Raw genomic sequence first — 19,208 nt, forward strand, 5'->3', positions numbered from 1 at the left:
ACGAACCTGTGATTTAGTTGAAGAACATTCATTTTGTTGTCCTCAGGAAGAGCCTTTTGTGATGGTGGCTGAGAACATCCTTGGACAGCCCAAGCGCTACAAAGGGTTCTCCATCGATGTCCTGGATGCACTGGCCAAGGCTCTGGGCTTCAAATATGAGATTTACCAGGCCCCCGATGGCAGGTACGGTCACCAGCTCCATAACACCTCCTGGAACGGGATGATCGGGGAGCTCATCAGCAAGGTAGGTCCCAAAAGCAGGTCCATGGGGAGGGGTACCCCAGTCTGCCTCTGGGGTGATGTCTACATTGGGCCCATTATGAAGTTGGAATCTTGGGACCAGCTAGACAGACCACAGTTACCACGCTCCACACACTAAGGATCTCTTTTCCTCCACCCGCCTCCTCCCTGCTATACCCATTTTTGCTCTTTTATTTTCTAATTCCCTGGTACTTTGTGTTTTCCTTCTGTGCCCATTGCTCTCATTCCTTTGAAACGTGTCCACTGTGCCTGTTCTGTAATCCACACTTCATGAAATCCACTCCCACATTTGGGCTGCAGTAGGAACCCAATTCTCACGAGGGGTGGTTGGGGGGAACTGATGCATGCTTGTTCTCTTCTTCAAGGCCCACAAGTGGGCGTGTATATCGTGTGTGTCCACATGCATGTGTGTAGGTGAATTGAGTGTGTGGGTGTGTCTGCATTGCTACGTATAAGTGATACGGCATTCCCCAGCTCCTCAGATTAATTTCAAATCATTAATCTTCCTCCTTCCTGTAGAACCTGGGTCCTCATTTAGATTCATGGCATGAGGCCAATTTGCTGTCTCCCCATCCTTGACCCTTCCGTCTTAGGACCTCTAGGTCATTTCCTGACAACGATTTACATTGGTGGATCTGCTCAAGCCCCCCCCTCTCCAGTATTACTGTTGCCATCAATCTTGATGTTTCTGACATCCCTACGGACCACCCTGGGCTTCGAGTGCTTTGATCCCTTCACCTCCAGTGACCTTCGAGGACCTGCCCCCATGTACCCTGTTAGCGTCTTGCATGTCACTGTCACTGTCCCAATCCATAACTAAATCCTGTCGTCCTTCTGACTCTGGCCTTTGTTCCTAAAGCACAGGTCCTCTGCTTTATAACCCGTGAATGCAGACACGAGGCTTGTATTCTCTCCGGTTTCTCCTAAGCTTAAAAAACAAACAAACAAAACACATACAACAAGTTTACTGTGGGAAAAGTTATATATCAAATTCACCCATGTCAGATGTATCATTCAGTGATTTCTAGGAAATTTAGTGAGTTGTGCAATCTTCACCGTATCTAGTTTTACAGTACTTCCATCACCCCAATGAGATCCCTCATACTCATTTACAGTTAATCCCATTCCCAGCCCCAGCCGGAGGCAACCTTTAATCTGCTTTCTAGCTCTATAGATTTGCTTTTACAAACATTTACTATAAACGGAGTCATAGCATATGTGGTCTTCTGTGTCTGGCCCTTTTCACTTGGCACATGTATTTGAGTTTTCATTCTTCTCTAAGGTTTCTGTGCCCTTCTGTTACTGCATCCTTTCCTGGTGCATCCTCTGTGGCTGTCCAGATAAACCCCTGTTCCCTTCATCCTGTATGATTCTTCTAAATTATTCTTGATTTCTTGTTACATTGAAACCCTGACCTGGTTCTATTATCTACCCTCTGACTCTGACATCCAGCTTGCTGTATGCAGTTAGAGGAGAAAATCACAAATTTGTCCAGGTGGATGTATGAACAATGTGTGGCCTCCCAACTCAACTGGGCCTTTGGGACAGTTCCTTAACATGTCCTTTATTGGGCCCCTTGGCTACATTCCTTAGAGACTGTTTCAAAACTTTATCTTTCTCCTCAAGCAACCTAATAATCTTCTATCTTAAATTAGAAAACAAAGTGCTCTTATTTTAGGGAAAGAAATGGAGACATCTGGGCATGAGATTCTACTTCAACTTCCTGTGAGTTCATATCTGCAGACACGTGCCCTCACCTCCAGTTTCGGGGTAGGGGGAGTGTTTTTCCTCCTGTTACAGCTCACCCCTCCACCAGCATCACGAGTCAACTCTCTTGTGCCTCCTCTGGACCTGGTTTCATAAATTAGTTTCCCTCCATTCTTTGTTGTTAACCTATCCTGATCCCCTAGATTTCTTTCTCTGTCATTAAATATGCTCCAAACTTAAACAAAACAAAAACAGAACAGACAAACAAATAAACCAAAAAAGCCAGAAAACCTCCCTGGATCGTGGGTTTCTGAGAAGAGAAGCAAGAACCAGAGATGCAGATGTGGCAAGTCTGAGATCTCTGACACGGCCACCTCCACCATTTTTTCTCTTTACTCTAGATATGTTGTTGGATTTCACAGTTTAGAAGTCAGTATATTTGCCCCTCTAGCCCGCATATTGGACCTGATAAAATCCTTCTATATAGTTTTCCCCAATTTGAATATGTAGTTTGGCTCAGCTGTCACAACTGGTCATTCTAAAATAAACCTAGTTCTGACGATGCCTCCTACTTAAGAGACCCCAGAGCCAAGATAGGGATGATCACTGTACATTTTAATGCTCTTACGTTGACATCCACCTAGGCATAAGGATCCTAGTCTCCACCAGTCTTGGCAGCTTTAACCTCACAATCTAGTTCCATCTTAATGGAGTCTTGGGTGCCCGACTAGCTCAGTTAGTAGAGCATGAGACTATTAATGGGTCTTTGTCTATTTATTTTTAAGGTATTTTTAATTTATTTATTTTAGTTCTTTATTTTTGGCTGCTTTGGGTCTTTGTTGCTGCTCGTGGGCTTTCTCTAGTTGCGGCGAGTGGGGGCTACTCTTTGTTGCGGTGCACGGGCTTCTCATTGTGGTGGCTTCTCTTGTTGCAGGGCATGGGCTCTAGGCACCTGGGCTTCAGGAGTTGTGGCTTGCGGGCTCTAAAGCGCAGGTTCAGTAGTTGTGGCGCACAGGCTCAGTTGCTCCGTGGCATGTGGGATCTTCCCGGACCAGGGCTCGAACCCGTGTCCCCTGCATTGGCAGGCGGATTCTTAACCACTGTACCACCAGGGAAGCCCTCTTTGTCTATTTTTAAATTAAGCTCATCTTGGAAAGCAAAAATCTTGGGAGATACTCTTGAGGTCGCAGCACAGGATGCCCAGAGAGCCCCTTCGCAGCATGGCTTTACTAAAGGACGAAGCAGCCCATATGTCTGAGAAGCCATGAGTTAAGGCAGGCAGAAGATCAAAGGAAGTGGATGACCCCTTTTTTCTTGGAGGATGTTATTCTCTGACATAGAGTCTGCATATAAAACAATCTAGGCCTGATACACTAATGAGATTCAAGGCAGTTATATACTCACCATATAACTTCTAAAGTATTTTAGAAAAGAGAGATACCTGTGTGGGCTAATGGCGTTTGGAGAGGTTTGATGGAAAAATGGAGTGTCCCTGTGGCCTTGAAGTATAGGAAGGATGAAGATGAGGCCAGAAGAAGATAGAAGGGAGTTGGGGCAGGGATGGGGGTGGGCGGTAAGAGGGAAATACCAGCAAAAGAAAGGAGATAGTTCACTAAGGGGACTGTTAAGAAAGTGAAGAAAAACTGTAATTCACACAGGAATGAAGATGGTTATAGACTCTTTTCTCCAGAAGTGGTTTCCAGGAGTTTTGAGCGTTTGGGAGAGAAGTTTGTAAGGTGAAAGAGGTAATAAGAGACACCTTAGTGCTGGATTTTCCTTACAACATTCAAAGTCACGAGGTGTCAACTCTTGAGTCCATTTCCTCTGAACTGAACAACCCAAAGGGCAGAGGACAGGCCTTGACCCAGGGTAGAACCTAGTGGTAAACTGAGGACTGCTGTCTGATGAGATGGGTTTGCCTTTCAGAGAGCGGACCTAGCCATCTCCGCCATCACCATCACCCCGGAGAGGGAGAGCGTGGTGGACTTCAGCAAGCGGTACATGGACTACTCGGTGGGGATCCTCATCAAGAAGCCCGAGGAGAAAATCAGCATCTTCTCCCTTTTTGCTCCTTTTGATTTTGCCGTGTGGGCCTGCATTGCAGCAGCCGTCCCTGTGGTTGGCGTGATGATATTTGTGCTGAACCGGATACAGGCCGTGAGGGCTCAGAGTGCTGCCCAGCCCCGGCCATCTGCTTCTGCCACCTTAAACAGTGCCATCTGGATCGTCTACGGAGCCTTCGTACAGCAAGGTACCCTCCTGGTTTCTCAATGTTGGAAGAGCCCCAGGGGCTTGGAAGAACTTGTCCGTTGGCAAAGTTCTTGGACGCATTTTGCCAAAGTCATTTTAAATGCAATTTTATTTAATCTCTAAGGTAGTCCTAATATGCTGCTCCCAGGTTCTCTGAGTAATACCAGATAGGAACTAAATGAAATCACAACACGGAACTTAACTTCAAGTCCTGATTTTCCACTTTAGATAAAATTAACCTGCGAGTTCTGCTTTGCACTTTCCTTGCCTCCCACATTAGATTGATTGTTATGCAGACAGGGTTGTCAGAAACTCCATCTTGTTTAAATTTGAAGTTTTAATGGGATAAAAAATCAAAATTGTTTTGCAATCATCTAAGCGGTACTCCAGCCATTCTTGAGATACAAAGTCTCCTGTCTCTGAGAAGTCTGGATAGCACTTGGGGAGTTACAGGATTGTGCAGTTTTGACTGGAAACAACAAATTGCAAATTTCCTAATGTGAGTCCTAGCCTTATTTGCACCATGGCAAATGTGTGTATCACTTGCTTGAGAGGTTATATAAGAATAGTCAGTGAGGAGTTTTCTTCTGCTACCACCTAAGGGACCAAGGAGAAACAATTGGCCTCAAAGAGGCAGCTTCTGACTACAAATCACATGCAGTGATTTCTGAAAATCATAGGGAAAAAAAAAGGTCATCTAGCGAGGGCTGAGTAATAATAAAAGTGATATGGTGCATCTCATTTCTCAAAAGAAAGCCAGGAAATCCTCCAGGTAGGAGGTAATTTTACAGAATTGCTGAGACTGTTCCATGTGAATTTAAAATGGAAAGGGACATTACATAGGGTTGCAGCCCTGAAAGTTCTCAACACAGTGAGGTAGAATCTTCTAACTAGAAGATTTTGATATTCAGAACTCTACTGTTGGCATTTTGAGAAACATCCTGTCACTAAAAATGCCAGTGCTAGCTTTTCCGTATTTTGTGGTCTGCCATCCCTTTCCGAGATGGGTGGTCCTAGCATTTTTTCCCCAGAATTGTCAGAGCCCACCATAACCAGCCGGCAGTCACTTTCCTGATCCCCAACTCACCACCAGGGGTGGTTCCTCATGCCTGGCCGCAGGGCAGAGAATTTCTCTGGAGATGCAAAGCAAGAGCAGAAGCCCAGGACCAATCCCCTTTGCCTGCCTCCTGCAGGTGGTGAATCCTCAGCGAACTCCATGGCCATGCGAATCGTGATGGGCAGCTGGTGGCTCTTCACCCTCATTGTGTGCTCCTCCTACACAGCCAATCTTGCTGCCTTCCTCACAGTGTCCAGGATGGATAACCCCATAAGGTAAGATCCATTACTCCTTCCAGAAGGCTGAAAAGAGAGGATGCAGACCTAGCCAGGGCAGCCTGGTGTCAAGGAGGCAGAGAAGGACTTAGATTCCAGATCTGCAATTTGATGACAGTAATCTTTAATGCATGAGGAGCATCACTCCTGTTGTATTTTATTTCATGCACAATTAAACAATGTATAAATTCATTAAATAACATTTCTTTGAATATTTAAATTCTGCTTATAAGACTAATAAATCAAAACATTAAAAATTAACAAATTAAAAGTCCTCAGACCTTTCAACATTGATTACAAACTTATTTAATCTAAAATTTAAAACATTTAATTAAAATTAATTAAAACCACAAGTCTAATATATTTTTCCAATCTTCAAACATCTAAAAATTATTTTTTAAAACATGCCAGTTATCACAGTGATTAGAAAATTTATGTCACTTACAGTTACAAAATTGTTAAATTATTGAAACCAAGGACTAAAAATGTTTCATTTTAACCAAAATGTTAAAAATATGGCATAAAAGAATTAATTCAACATAGTGAAATAACTTGGAAATGCCTTTGCTTTATAGTCAGATTCTCACATACTGTGTGAATTACAAAAGAGCTTGGATAAAGTGAATGTCTGTTGGATATGTCATCACTGAACTGACCAAAGGCAAAGATCTAGTCCATACTTCCTTGGGTGCAATACCCTCTTCAGTATCACCTCTTACTTGATCCCTGATTATGGTTTTCTGTGTCCCTGCCTTCAGTAATTTCTCCTTTAATTCATCATACTTACTATCATCATATTGATTCTTTTGATCCATAGCCCTGTAATCAAGTCATCCATACTCAACCAGCTTCTATAGCTCCCAACTGCCTATTTGAAAGAGGTCAGATTCTTGATTAGGATTCAAAATTCAGAATGACATTATCTAGTCTTTATTTTAATTGACATTTTATTGAGATAATTATAGATTCACATGCAATTATAATTAGTAGTGCAGAGAGATCTCATAATATCTTTTAACAAATTTGCCCCAATGGTAACATTTTGCAAAACCAGGATATTAATGTTGATACAATTGACTGATTCTATTCAGCTTTCTCATTTGTACTTGCCCTCATTTCTGTGTGTGTGTGTGTGTGTGTGTGTGTGTGTGCATTTGATTCTACACAATCTTACCGTATGTGTAGATTTGTATTGTTCTTTTATAACCACACTCACCTCCTTTGCACTTCTTTCCCTCCAGTCCTGTTCTTAACACCTGGAAAACACTAATGTGTTCTCCATCTCTAAAATTTTGTTGTTTCAAATATGTTATATAAATTGAATCATACTTTTGGGATTGACTTTTTCTTTCAGTATAATTCTCTGGAGATTCATTCAAATTGTTATGTGTATTAATAGTTCATTGCTTCTTTTTGCTTGGTAGAAGCCAATGTAACACAGTTTATTTAACAATCCACCTATTGAAGGACATCTGGGTTGTTTCCAGTTTTGGGCAATTATGAATAAAGCCACTGTGAACATTTGTATGTAGGTTTTTGTGTGAACATGTTTTTATTAATATGTGATACACATCCAAGAAGGTAATTGCTGCATCTGTGGTAATAGCATGTTGTTTTATTAAAAAACGATCAAACTGCTTTCTAGTGACTGTACCATTTTACCTTACTAGTAATGTAGGAATGATCCAGTTTCTTTGCCTCTTTGGCAATATTTAGTGTTGTCACTATTTTTTATTATACTATTCTGATAGGCATGGTGAGATAGTGCATTGTGGTTTTGTGTTTCCCTAACGACTAATTATATTGAATACCTTTTCATGTGCTTATTACTATCTGTGTATTCTCTTTGGTGAAATACCTTTTCATGTGTTTTGCCCATTTTCTCACTGGATTGTTAATATTGAGTTTTGAAAATTCTTTATATATTGTAGACACTGGTTTCTTGCCAGATGTGTGGTTTGCAAATATTTTCCCCCACTCTGAAGTTTGTTTTATCAACCTCTTATCAAGGTCTTTCACAAAGAGGAGTTTTTAATTCTTATGAGGTCTAATTTATAAATTTATTCTTTTGTGGATCATGCTTTCGGTATCAAGCCTAACTCTTTGCCTAGCCCTAGACCCTGAAGATAATCTGGGATTGTTTGTTTGTTTGTTTGCTTGTTCTTCTAAAAGTTTTTTAGTTTTACACTTTACATTTTGGTCCACAATCAGTTTTGAGTTAATTTTTGTATAAGGTGTGAAGTTTGAGTTCTCTTTTTTTTTTTTTTTTGGGCTATGGATGTCCAATTGCTATAGCACCACTTATTACTTTAATTACTATTTAAGTTTGTCTGAAATCAGTTGAACATATTTATGTGGGTCTATTTCTGGGTTCTCTATTCATTCCATTGATCTATGTGCTGATTCCTTTGCCAATAGCACACTGTCTTGATTACTGTGGCTGCACAGTAAGCCTTAATACTGAGCATAGTGATTCCTCCCATTTTATTGTTCTTTGTCAAGATTGTTTTAACTATTCTGGGGCCTGCATTTTTCATACAAATTTTAGAATAAGTTTGTCTATGGCTATATAAAACAATTCTGTGGTTTTGACAGGAGTTGCATTAATTATAGTTATAATTGCTTTAAGCCAAAAGATCATGATTTGCTGTGAATATTTATCATGAATGGGTACTGGATTTTGCCAAATGCTTTTTTTACATTACTTGCCATGATTATATGCTTTTTCTTCTTTAACTTATTAATATGGTAGATTAAATTGATTGTTTTTTCAAATGTATATCTTGAATGAATCTCACTTTGTCATGGTCTATGATTCTTTTCATATATTGTTGAATTCTGTTTGCTGATATTCTGGTTGAGGATTTTTGCATCCAAACTTAGAAGAAATATCGGTTTGTACTTTTATTTGTAGTGTCTTTGTCTGGTTTTGATATCAGGGTAACACTGGCCTCATAAAGTGATTTAGGAAATCATCTTCTGTTTTTTGGAAGAGATTATGTAAAATTGCTGTTAATTCATCTTTAAGTGTTGGGCATTATTCTCCAGGGAAACCATCGAGGCATGGAGATTTCATATTTTTGGAGCTTTTAAATTTTGAATTAAATTTTTCATAGCTATAGGGCAATTCATATTGTCTATTTCATCAAGTCTAGTTGGTTTATAGTGTTGTTCATGTTTTCATTTACTTGATCTTCTGCCTTGTTCTATCAATTACTGAAAGTGGGATATTGAAATCTCCAACTATTTTTGTAGACCTGCCTCTGTCTCCCTTCAATTTTATCAATTTCTCTTCATTTGTTACATGTGTATATGTTTATAATTGTAATTGTTATATATTCTTATTGATGGCTGTTTTATCATTATATAATGTTCTTTGTTTCTTATAAAATTTTTGTTTTAAAGTCTACTTTTTCTGATCATTAGCATAGCCACTCCAGTTCTCTTTTGATTATTGTTTGTACAGAATATTTTTTCTATCCTTTTGTATCAGTCTATCTGTCTCTGAATCTAAAGCGAGGAGCTTCTACACAGCAAATAGTTGAATTGTGGTTTTTAATTCAATCTACCAATGTCTACATTTTAATCAGAAAGTTTAATCCATTTATATTTAATGTAATTAGTGATAAAGAAGACTTCACTTCTGCCATTTTGCTATTCATTTTATATATGTCTTACATCTTTTTTGTTGTTCATTTTCTCCATTACTGCCTTATTTTGTGTTAAGTAGATATGTTTTGCATACCATTTTAATTACCTTATTGTTTCTTTTACTATATATTTTTTGAGTTATATTCTTAGTGGTTACCCTAAGCATTACAATTAATATCTTAGTTTATAGCAATTTAACTTGGATTAATACTACCTTATTTTAATAGTGTACAAAAACTTTGCTCCTATATTATTCTGTTCCACTGCACCCCTGCCCCAACAACTCATTTTTGAAGCTGTCTGATCCCTTCCTTTTTAGGAGGTAATTAGTTTTTTTTCCAATTTATTCAATGGATAGTCTTCTAAAGTTAGTTTTTAAATTGTTATTTTTTGGTATTTTACTTACTGAATAAACTTTACTTTTTTAAAAAAACAAATTTACCTAGATATTAGAATATATTATTAAAATGCATGTTTGTTGTTTTTTTGTTTTTAAAATTGTGGTAAAATATACATAACATAAATTTTATCATTTTAATCATTTTAAGTATACAATTCAGTGTCATTAAGTATAATCACAGTGTTCTGCACTGTGTACAGATAGTGTACAGATAGTGTACAGATAGTGTACTACTATCTCTAGATCACATCATCTTGCGAATATATATACAATATTCTTTATTCCCCTCTTCCCCAGACCCTGGAAACCACCATTCTATTTTCTGTCTCTATAAATTTGACTCTCTAGGTACCTCGTATAAGTGAAATAATACAGTTTTTGTCTTTGTATGACTGGTTTATTTCACTTAGCATGTCTTCAAGGTTCACCATTTTGTCATATGTGTCAGAATTTCCTTGCTTTTTAAGGATGAATAACATTTCATTGTATGTATATGCCACGTTTTATTGATCTATTCATCTGTCCAGGAACATGGGTTGCTTCCATCTTTTGGCTATTATTTAATAATGCTGCTATAAATATAGGCATAAAAATAGCTGTTCAAGTCCCTGCTTTCAATATTTTTGTGTATATAGTCAGAAGTGGAATTGCTGGATCATATGGAAATTTTATGTTTAATAATTTTGAGGAACTACCTTACCATATTCCATAGTAGCTGCACCATTTCACATTCCCACCAGCAAGATACAAGGATTCCAATTTCTTTAAATCCTCACCAACGCTTGTTTTTGTTTTTATTTTTGTAGTAGCTATCCTAATGGGTATGAAGTGATCTCATTTTGGTATTGATTTGCATTTCCCTCATGATTAGAGATGTTGAGCATATTTTCATGTGTTTATTTTCCATTTGCATACCTTCTTTATAGAAATTTCTATTCAAGTCCTTTGCCCATTTTTAATTGAGTTGTTTTTGTTTGCTTGTTCCTGAGTTGTAGGAGATTTTTATATTCTGGATATTAATCCCTTACGAGATATGTGATTTGCAAATACTTTCTCCCATTCCATGGGTTGCCTTTTCTTTCTGCTGATAGTGTCCTTGGATGCAGAATTTTTTTTTTTTAATTTTGATGAAGTCCAAATTATCTATTTCTTTGTTGTCGTCATTGCCTTTGCTTTTGTTGTCATAACTAAGAAATCTTGACATTGTTGAAAATCATTTGACCACTTATGGGACAGTATTTCTATGTTGTCTGTTCTATTCCATTTGTTTGTATGTCTGTCATCATGCCAGTTCCTCACTGGTTTGATTACTGTGGCTTGTAGTACATTTTAAATTCAGAAGTTTGAGATCTCCAACTTTGTTCTTTATCAAGATTGTTTTGGCTATTTGATGTCCCTTGAGATTCCATATGAATTTTAGGGTGGATTTTTCTATTTCTGCAGAAAACATCATTGGAATTTTGATAGAGGTTGCATTGAATTTATAGATTGCTTTAGGTAGTATTGGCATCATAACAATATTAAGTCTTCCAGTCCATGAATACAGGATTCATTCCATTTATTTGCGTTTTAAATTTTTTTTCCAAAATTTTTAGTTTTTGGTGTACATGCCTTTTGCCTTTTTGTTATTTTTCTTCAGTATTGTATTCTTTTTGATATTATTGTGATTGGAATTGTTTTTATAATTTCCCTTTCAGACTGTTCATTCTGAATGTATAGAAATGCAGCTGGGTTTTGTGCATTGATTTTTGTATCTTGAAACATTGCTTAATTAGTCTGTTAGTTCTAATAGTTTTGTGTGTGTATATGTGTCTGTCTAATTTTAGCATTTTCTACATGTAAGATCACGTCTGACAACAGAGATACTTTTACTTCTTCCTTTCCAATTTATTTCCAATTATTTCTTTTTCTTACCTAATTGTCTAACTATGATTTCAAGTACTATGTTGAGTACTACATGGTAAAAGAAGATATCCTTGTCTTGTTCCTAATTTTAGAGAAAAGTCTTTCAGTCTTTCACCATTGAGTATGACGTTAGCTTTGGGTTTCTCAACCATTGTTACATTATGGATGTTTCCTTTTATTCCTAGCCTGTTGAGTTTTTATTATGAAAGGGTGCTGGATTTTTTCAAGTGCTTTTTCTGCATTGAGATGATAATGTGGTTTGTATCTTCATTCTGTTAATGTGCTATATTACATTGATAAAATTTTTTATGTTGAACCATTCTTGCATTCCAGGAATAAATCCTTCTTGGTCATGGTACATAATCCTTTTAATATGCTGTTGAATTCAGTTTGCAAGTATTTCACTGAGAAGTTTTGCATCAACATTCATTAGGAATATTGGTTGGTAGTTTTCTTTTTTTGTAGTGTCTTTTTTGGACTTTAGTATCAAGGTAATGCTGGCCTCATAAAACGAATTAGGAAGTAGTCCCTCCTCTTGAATTTTTTTGGTAAGAGTTTGATGAAGATTGGTGTTTCTTCTTCTTTTTAAAATTTATTTATTTATTTATTTGGCTGCATTGGGTCTTCTTTGTTGCGCGTGGGCTTTCTCTAGTTGCAGAGAGCAGGGGCTACTCTGTGTTGCATTGCACGGGCTTCTCATTGCAGTGGCTTCTCTTGTTGTGGAGCACAGCACACTGACTTCAGTAATTGTGGCTCATGGGCTCTAGAGCACAGGCTCAGTAGTTGTGGCACATGGGCTTAGTTGCTCCATGGCATGTGGGATCTTCTCAGGGATCGAACCTGTGTCCCCTGCATTGGCAGGTGGATTCTTAACCACTGAGCCACCAGGGAAGTCCTGGTGTTTATTCTTCTTTAAATTGTAGAATTCCACAGTGAAGCTACCTGGTCCTGGGCTTCTCTGATTAGATCCTGATTAGATCTCCTTACTAGTTATAGGTCTATTCAGATATTCTGTTTCTTCATGATTCAGTCTTAGTAGGTTGTGCATTTCTAGAAATTTGTCCATTTTTTCTAGGTAGACTATCTAATTTGTTGAAATACAGTTGACAGGTATTACGATATAAATACATTTGTTCTTACTGCTATCATGTTTACATGATTTTTATGCATTCTTAATTATTTTCATAAAGTTTAACATTCAGTTACCATTGTTATTACTGTGTTTCTCCCACCACCTTGCCCCCACTAGAAATTAAGCATCCTCTTTTAACCTCCAGTGGTTTCCTTTAGGCTTAAATTTGCATGCACTGCTATTTCTCTTTCAGAATCAAGAGTGAAACCATATATTCATATCTCTGCCTATATAAGAGGATAGTGGAATATCTTTTTTTCCTCTTCTTCCACCTACTCAATCATTTCTTCGGTTGATAGAATCTGAGATTTTAGACTCAGTTTACTCTGATTTTTTTCTTTTGTTATGTTTTTAAATCTTCTGCGGTTTCTCTAAGATACATATTTGGCATTTGCATTCTTTTGTTTTATCTCATCCATATTTATAGTCATTATTTGGACTGAATTCTATGTTCAAAATGTTTCAATGCTTGTTGAATACCTCTTTATTCTATGATTTAGCCATCATTTATTTCTTTATTTTAATGCATTTTTATTCAACTAGAATAGCTCTTTGAGCAATATATCTAGCAAGAGTGGTATATTTTCTGGGACAGCATATCTGTGAATCTTTTTCTGTTGTATTTACACATGAATTAAACTTATCTGGGTGTAATATTCTTGTGTCACAACTTCTCCCCTTGCTATTCTATAGAAGTTGCTCCATCGCCTGAGCAAGGGAACAAATTCTATAGAATTTGTTCCCTTGCTCTTCTTGTATGTAATGCTACAGAGAAGCATAAGTATACCCCATTCACCTCCTCTTTCTCCTCTCCTCTTTCTTTACCTCTCTTCCCCTTCTTACTCTGTTCTCTGTTCTTCCCTCTTTCTCTCCCCCCCATTTCCATCATCTTCCCCTTCCTCCTTCTCTTGCCCTTCTCTTCCCCCTCTCCCTCCTATGCTTTCTGTCCTTCCTCTTCCTCCCTCTTCCTCCCTCTAGTTTAATCCTTCCTCCTCCTCCCTCCTATTCCTCTTTCTCCATATCCACATTGAAAACCTGCATGTGAATTTTCTATAGCAGTTTTCCTAAATTGTCAAAATGTGGCAACAACTAAGATGTCCTTAAAGAGGTAAAGTATAAATAAACTGGAGTACATCCAGGTAATGGAATATTATTCAGTGCTAAAAAGAAAGGAACTCTCAAGCCATGGAAAATCATGGAGGAACCTTAAATACATATTGATAAGTGAAAGCCTTATGATAAATAAATACATATGTATGTATATATGTGTATATATATATATATTTACAAATTTTATAATGTATAGATTTATTTTATATATGTATATAAAGAGAGAGAGATGTATGGATTTTATGAAGACCTATGTATGTAAATTTTAAGATATCTTTGTAGATAATATGGGAAAAAATATGAGCAGGGCAGCGGTAGATATGTATTAGGCCAAATAAAGCCAACTTAACATATTTTTGATTGATCATGCTATTGTTGTATCTAAGAAGTCATGGCCAAACCCAAGGTGGATCAATTGCTCTTTGCAAACTGAACTTAAAGGCTTTTTACACATGGATCATCATCAATTTGGATGTAAAGATTCCATTTTTAAAATTAACTTATGGATAAAGACATTGAACAGGAATCATAAACAGTTGGATGTGACCTGAATTTACTTCCCAAGTTTATGGGGTTTTTTTGTAGCATAGTGTTTTAAATATTTAAATTTGAATGACTTTGGTGGTGCTAGCACTCTTCAGGTTGCCTTTGGTCCCACCATCCTCTGTTTTATTACAGCTGCTAGCTTCACACTTTCACATACTCACCTTTCAACATCAAGTCATTCAAGTTAGTGCCCTGTGACAAAGAAGGCCTGGATGACTCTTTGTGAGCTGGCAGGTCTTAACACATCTGTGCTATTCAAAGTGTGGCACACAGACCAACATTGCTGGCATAAATCCCAGGCCCTATCTCAGATCTCATGAATCAGAATTTATATCTAAGTAGGTCTCCAAATGATTTTTATTCACATTAAAGTTTGAAAAGCACTGCCTCCAATTAGACAAAAATGATCTATGAAATTCTAATAGCCTGAAGCAATTGGCTTCAGCTAACAAATGCATTTTAATAGAGCTATACATCAGTTCCTGCCTTTGGGGCACCACAAACTGGAAAAGAAAGATGGTGCATATTAATGGTCCCAAGAAAATGAATGTGGGACTTACTCTACATGCCATGATGGAATAACAGTTATCTGACTAGACCTCCCATCATTAACAACTATAAAACTGGAAAAATATGCTGTTTACAAGCATTTTAAACATAAAGGCACAGGTAGATTGAGAAAGAAGGGAAAAGATATACCATGCAAATAATAAGCATAAGAAAGCTGGTGAGGATATCTCAACATTAGACAAAGTAGAATTTATGCCATAGAGTATTACAAGGGGTAAAGGGGGACCTTACATAATGATAAAAGAAACAATTTCACCAAAAAGGCAATTCTAAATATGTTTGTACTTTATAACGAAGCATCAAAGTTTATGATATAAATTTTGACAAATCTAATGGGAGAAATAGAAAAATCTAATATAGTCCAAATTTTAATTTCATTCTCTTAGAAATTGACATAACAAGTAAGCAAAAGACTAACAAGGCTATAGAAGATCTAAAAAATGCTATCAACCAACTTGATGTAATTGACATTTATAGGACACTATACCCAACAATTGCAGAATACACATTCTTTTCAAGTATGCATCCACCAAGATGCATCATTCATTGGGCCATAGAGTTAAATCTCAGTCAAGTTCAAAAGAATAAAATCTTACCAAGTATGTTCTATCACTATAATTGAGTTAAAGTAGAAAGCCAAAAAAAAAAAAATCTAGAAAATCCCCACTGAAATTTAAATAACATAATTCTAAACCTATGGGTCAAAGAAAAAAAAATCATAAAAGAACTATAAAAATTATTTCTAAGTAAGCAATAATGAAAACACAATATATCAAAATTTGTGGAATGCAGGTAAAATAATGCTTATAGGAAAGCTTATAGCTTTAAATGCCTATATAAGGAACAGAAAAGGCTTAAATTTGAGATTCTTAGTTTCCCTCTCAGAAAAAATAAAAAAAAAATAAGAACAGGCTAAACTCAAAGTAATTTTAAAGAAAGACATAGATTATGTATAACAACATAGAAAATTAGCAAAGTCAAAAGTTGGTTGTTTGATAAGTTTAATAACGTTAATAAACCCCAAACAAGAATAATCAAGAAAAATGAGAGAAAACTGAAATTATTAATATCACGAATGAAAGTGGGGATTTCAGTATAGATCTTTTAGACATTAAATGAATACTAAGACAATATTATGCACAATTTTATGCCAGTAAATTCAACAACTTAAATGAAATGGATACATTTCTTTAAAGACACATCTTATAAAAACTGATTTAAAAAGAGACAGAAAATCTGAATATTAATTATCTATTAAATATATTGGATTTGTACATTTGTACTACAAATGAAATTCTAGCCAACACGCAAATAAATGACACTAATCGTAAACTTTTTCAGAAAAAAGAGGAGAAAATGTTTTTTAATTCATTTAATGAAACTGGCATAATTCTGATACCCAAAACCAAAAAAGATACTACAAGAAAAGAAAATCACTGCCCAATATCTCCCATGAACTTAGATGTAAACATCCTCAACAAAATGGTAGGAGATTGAACCTAGCAATATATAAACAGGATAATACATCATATTCCAGTGTAGTCTTATCCCTGGGATACAAGCTCGTTTCAGTATTTGAAAACCAATTAATGTGATTCACCACATTAACAAAATAAAGGACAAAATTCACATGATCATCTCAAATGATACAGAAAAGCATCTGACAAAATTAACCACCCATTCATGATTAATAAATAAATACATAAAAGGAAACTTCCACACCCTGATAACAGCACAGAGAACTGACTACTAACAACATACTTAGTGATGCTTTTTCCCCAACATCATATTGTGGGTCCTTGTCTGACCAACAAGCAATAAAAGAAATGAAAGGTGTACAGACTTGAGCGGGAGAAGTAACACTGTCTGTTTTCTGATGACATTTTGTGAAAAATCCTAAAAGTCTTTTAATAAAATTAAATCTAATAAATAAATCTTCATAGTCTGCCAGAAACAAAGTCCCTATACAAAAATCAACTGTATTTTTGCATACTAATAACCAACAACTGGAAAACAAGTTTTAAAAAAATTATAATAGTACCAAAAGTATAAATTCTTAGGAATACTTTTTTTAAAAAATGTATAAGTTACACCTTTAGCAGAAAATTTAGTGGAAAATGTCACCAAGAGAAATTAAAGATCTAAATAAATGGAGAGATATCCAATATTCATGGATTGGAATACTCAATATGTTGAGATGGCAAATCGTCCTAACTGAGCTATAGAGTCAATGCAATCCCCATTAAAATCCCAGCAGACTTTTAAAAAATAGAACTGGAAAAGATTATATATATATTCAAAGGCTCTAGAATGGGGAACAGAATTTTGAAAAAGAACAAAGTTGGAAGACCAGCACTACTTGATTTCAAGACTTTCTACAAAGCTACAAAGTAGCTGGGTTCATAAGGGGCAAACAGATTGTGCCACTCCTGTGATGGGATGCATGCCTGCTTCTCTCCTGTCACATCTAGAACTACATTATCATTATCATTCTGCATGCCCTCTAACTGTATTTAATCTCATTTCTCAGTGCTCTTGCTTCCCTGGCTACGTTCCTCAAAGATCACAGTTAGTTTTCTGCTCTGTGGCCTTCACTAAGCTAGTTATTTTTGGAACACTCTTCTGTGCTTTTGACCCAGCCAACACTGACTCATTTCTCAAGTCTCTACTCAAATGTCACCTCCTCACAGTGGCCTTCCTGGATATTCCTCAATTTAAATCACCCTTTTCTATTTTTCTCCTTCATATACTTTAGTACTTTTCTTTCTTAGTAATTGTCACATGAGTTTATGTGTTTACTTTTTGTTATAATGCATCCATCCTTCTGGATAATAAACTCCGTGAATCCACGGACTGAGTTTGTTTGTCCTCCATTGTATAACCAATGCTTAGCACAATGCCTGTCACAGCTCAGCTGCCTTAACAAAATACCATAGACTGGATGGCTTAAACAATAGGAATTTATTTCTCATGGTTCTGGGGTCTGGGAAGTCCAAGATCCCGGTGCCAGCAGATTTGGTTCTTGGTGAGAGTCCTCTTCCTGGCTTGCAGATGGCCTCCTTCTCTCTGCTGGGTCCTCACATGGTGGAGAGAGGAGCACTGGTCTTTCTTCTTCTTCTTATAAGGTCACTAATCCCATCATGGGGGCTCCACCCTCATGACCTTATCTAAACCTAATTACCTCCCAAAGGCTCACCTCGAAATACCATCACATCGGAGGTAAGGGCTTCAACTTGTGAATTTGGTGAGGGCTGGGTGGGATACAACATTCAATTCATACTGCTCACTATGTATGCCCAATATATGTTAAATGGTTGCATTAAGTTTTGAAGGAAGACTTGTTCTTTTTGGTTCATATATAGAAAATGAGGAACTTTGGGTAGAACAATTCAAGATATAGTTTAGCTCAACAACAAAAAGTCCCTTCCTGGTGTCAGACCTGTCTGAAGTTTAGTAAATGACCTTGGGAGGTGATGAGCTGCATATCCCTAGAAGTGTGTCTGCAATAGCTGGGAATCAGGAATGTCACTCCTAAACTCTGAAGTCATGTATTCTGTGCTCCTTGCTTTTTGGGTCACACTCCATTTATAGATCTGTATGCAAAGAAGGAGTTGGCTTTGCTTTTTGTTTGTTTTTCTCTGATTATTTATTTTTATCTTGAGGGCAAAGTCTTCTATTGGGTATACGTGTTGGTTTCCTGCTGGGCAAAGTGTTGCTAGAACACCTTTTTCTAAAGGTCACATTGGAGATTTTCCACGTTTTGATTTTTTTAAATCATCCTTTTTATTCCTCTATTGCTCCTGTATTCATGGATCCATTAGAATCACATGCAATGCAGCTTGCGGTCTGTGTACTGTTTCACACTGGAACCCTGAGATTCAGGAATTGAAAAGCTCCAGATTTTTATGGCTGTGATAAATCATCCATAGGCACAAACTGGCTGTAGAATTTGTATTTAGGCTCAGGCTTACGAATGCACAATATATGAGCAAAATTGATATAATTCAGGAAAGCTGGGTTCATAAGGGGCAAACAGATTGTGCCACTCCTGTGATGGGATGCATGCCTGCTTCTCTCCTGTCACATCTAGAACTACGTTATCATGCTGTGAAAGAAATGTGAACGGATTGGAACCCAGTCCTCTGAAGCAGATGTTGGGATCCTAAGGAAGTGTAGAGATAGGACTTCCTTAGGCTTACTGTGTAGACTGTTCAAGAAGATGATCCTTCTCTATGGCTAACTTAAAGTGGCATGCCCAGGGTGCTGGGGGACCTCGAACTGGTATTTCTCACACCTTCTATTTTTTCTAAAAAAATAGACTAGTTTTTTTTTTTTTTTTTTGCG

At 36.9% G+C, this 19,208-nt stretch overlaps 1 protein-coding gene across 2 annotated transcripts in view; it reads left to right on the forward strand.

Annotated features, from left to right (window-relative positions):
* GRID1 (glutamate ionotropic receptor delta type subunit 1) overlaps positions 1-19,208 on the forward strand; it is a 666,917-nt gene that overhangs the window by 548,327 nt on the left and 99,382 nt on the right. For both annotated transcript variants that reach the window (XM_067710323.1, XM_067710322.1), the window contains exons 10-12: positions 47-244; positions 3,895-4,219; positions 5,412-5,550. In XM_067710323.1, coding sequence (XP_067566424.1) covers positions 47-244; positions 3,895-4,219; positions 5,412-5,550 — 662 coding nt within the window. The remainder of the gene's footprint in view (positions 1-46; positions 245-3,894; positions 4,220-5,411; positions 5,551-19,208) is intronic.

This window comes from Pseudorca crassidens, chromosome 16, assembly GCF_039906515.1.
Source record: "Pseudorca crassidens isolate mPseCra1 chromosome 16, mPseCra1.hap1, whole genome shotgun sequence".
NCBI classification, from domain to species: Eukaryota; Metazoa; Chordata; class Mammalia; order Artiodactyla; family Delphinidae; genus Pseudorca; species Pseudorca crassidens.